The sequence below is a fragment of the Mastomys coucha genome, unplaced genomic scaffold (genome assembly GCF_008632895.1).
Source record: "Mastomys coucha isolate ucsf_1 unplaced genomic scaffold, UCSF_Mcou_1 pScaffold12, whole genome shotgun sequence".
NCBI lineage: Eukaryota > Metazoa > Chordata > Mammalia > Rodentia > Muridae > Mastomys > Mastomys coucha.
The window spans coordinates 91620989-91621468 of record NW_022196894.1 but is presented as its reverse complement, the minus strand read 5'-3'; the positions used below and the strand labels follow the sequence as shown (position 1 = coordinate 91621468).

At 35.6% G+C, this 480-nt stretch overlaps 1 protein-coding gene across 1 annotated transcript in view; it reads left to right on the top strand.

The window, feature by feature from the left end:
* LOC116086161 (rho GTPase-activating protein 20-like) overlaps positions 1-480 on the top strand; it is a 6800-nt gene that overhangs the window by 2267 nt on the left and 4053 nt on the right. The window contains exon 3 of the mRNA XM_031364467.1: positions 273-412. Within this exon, the coding sequence (XP_031220327.1) occupies positions 273-412 (140 nt within the window). The remainder of the gene's footprint in view (positions 1-272; positions 413-480) is intronic.

Below are 480 nucleotides of genomic sequence, written 5' to 3'. Positions count from 1 at the left end.
AAAAGATTGGCACTATAGTATTGCTTTATTCTAATACCTAGCTTTCAAGGCAAACACAGTATTTATCTTCATTACCAGAAGAATGGGCCATATATAACTAGATATTCAGTGCCTTATGTAGCAATGTCATTATTATAAATATTGTAATACTGATAAGTTATTATCTTTGTATTTGTGGTGATGCAGAAGGCAAGCAAGCTATAAAATATGAAGGGCATGCAAGGGCTAGGTGAGTTCAATTACAACAGATAATTATTTCCCCTCTTTATTAGACTTACAGAGACACGAAGGCAGTGGATATACAACCCGACTAGAACCCTCTCAAACACCTGCTGCATCAATGAAAAATCAAATATTTCGTTCATTCCCACCCACTGTGTGCCTGGACAGAATGCTGCCTTCTCCAATACTTGTGAGTTTCATTTTGGCTTTCTATAACTATTATTTGCCATAATTTCTGTGAACATTTGTCCTAAGAAA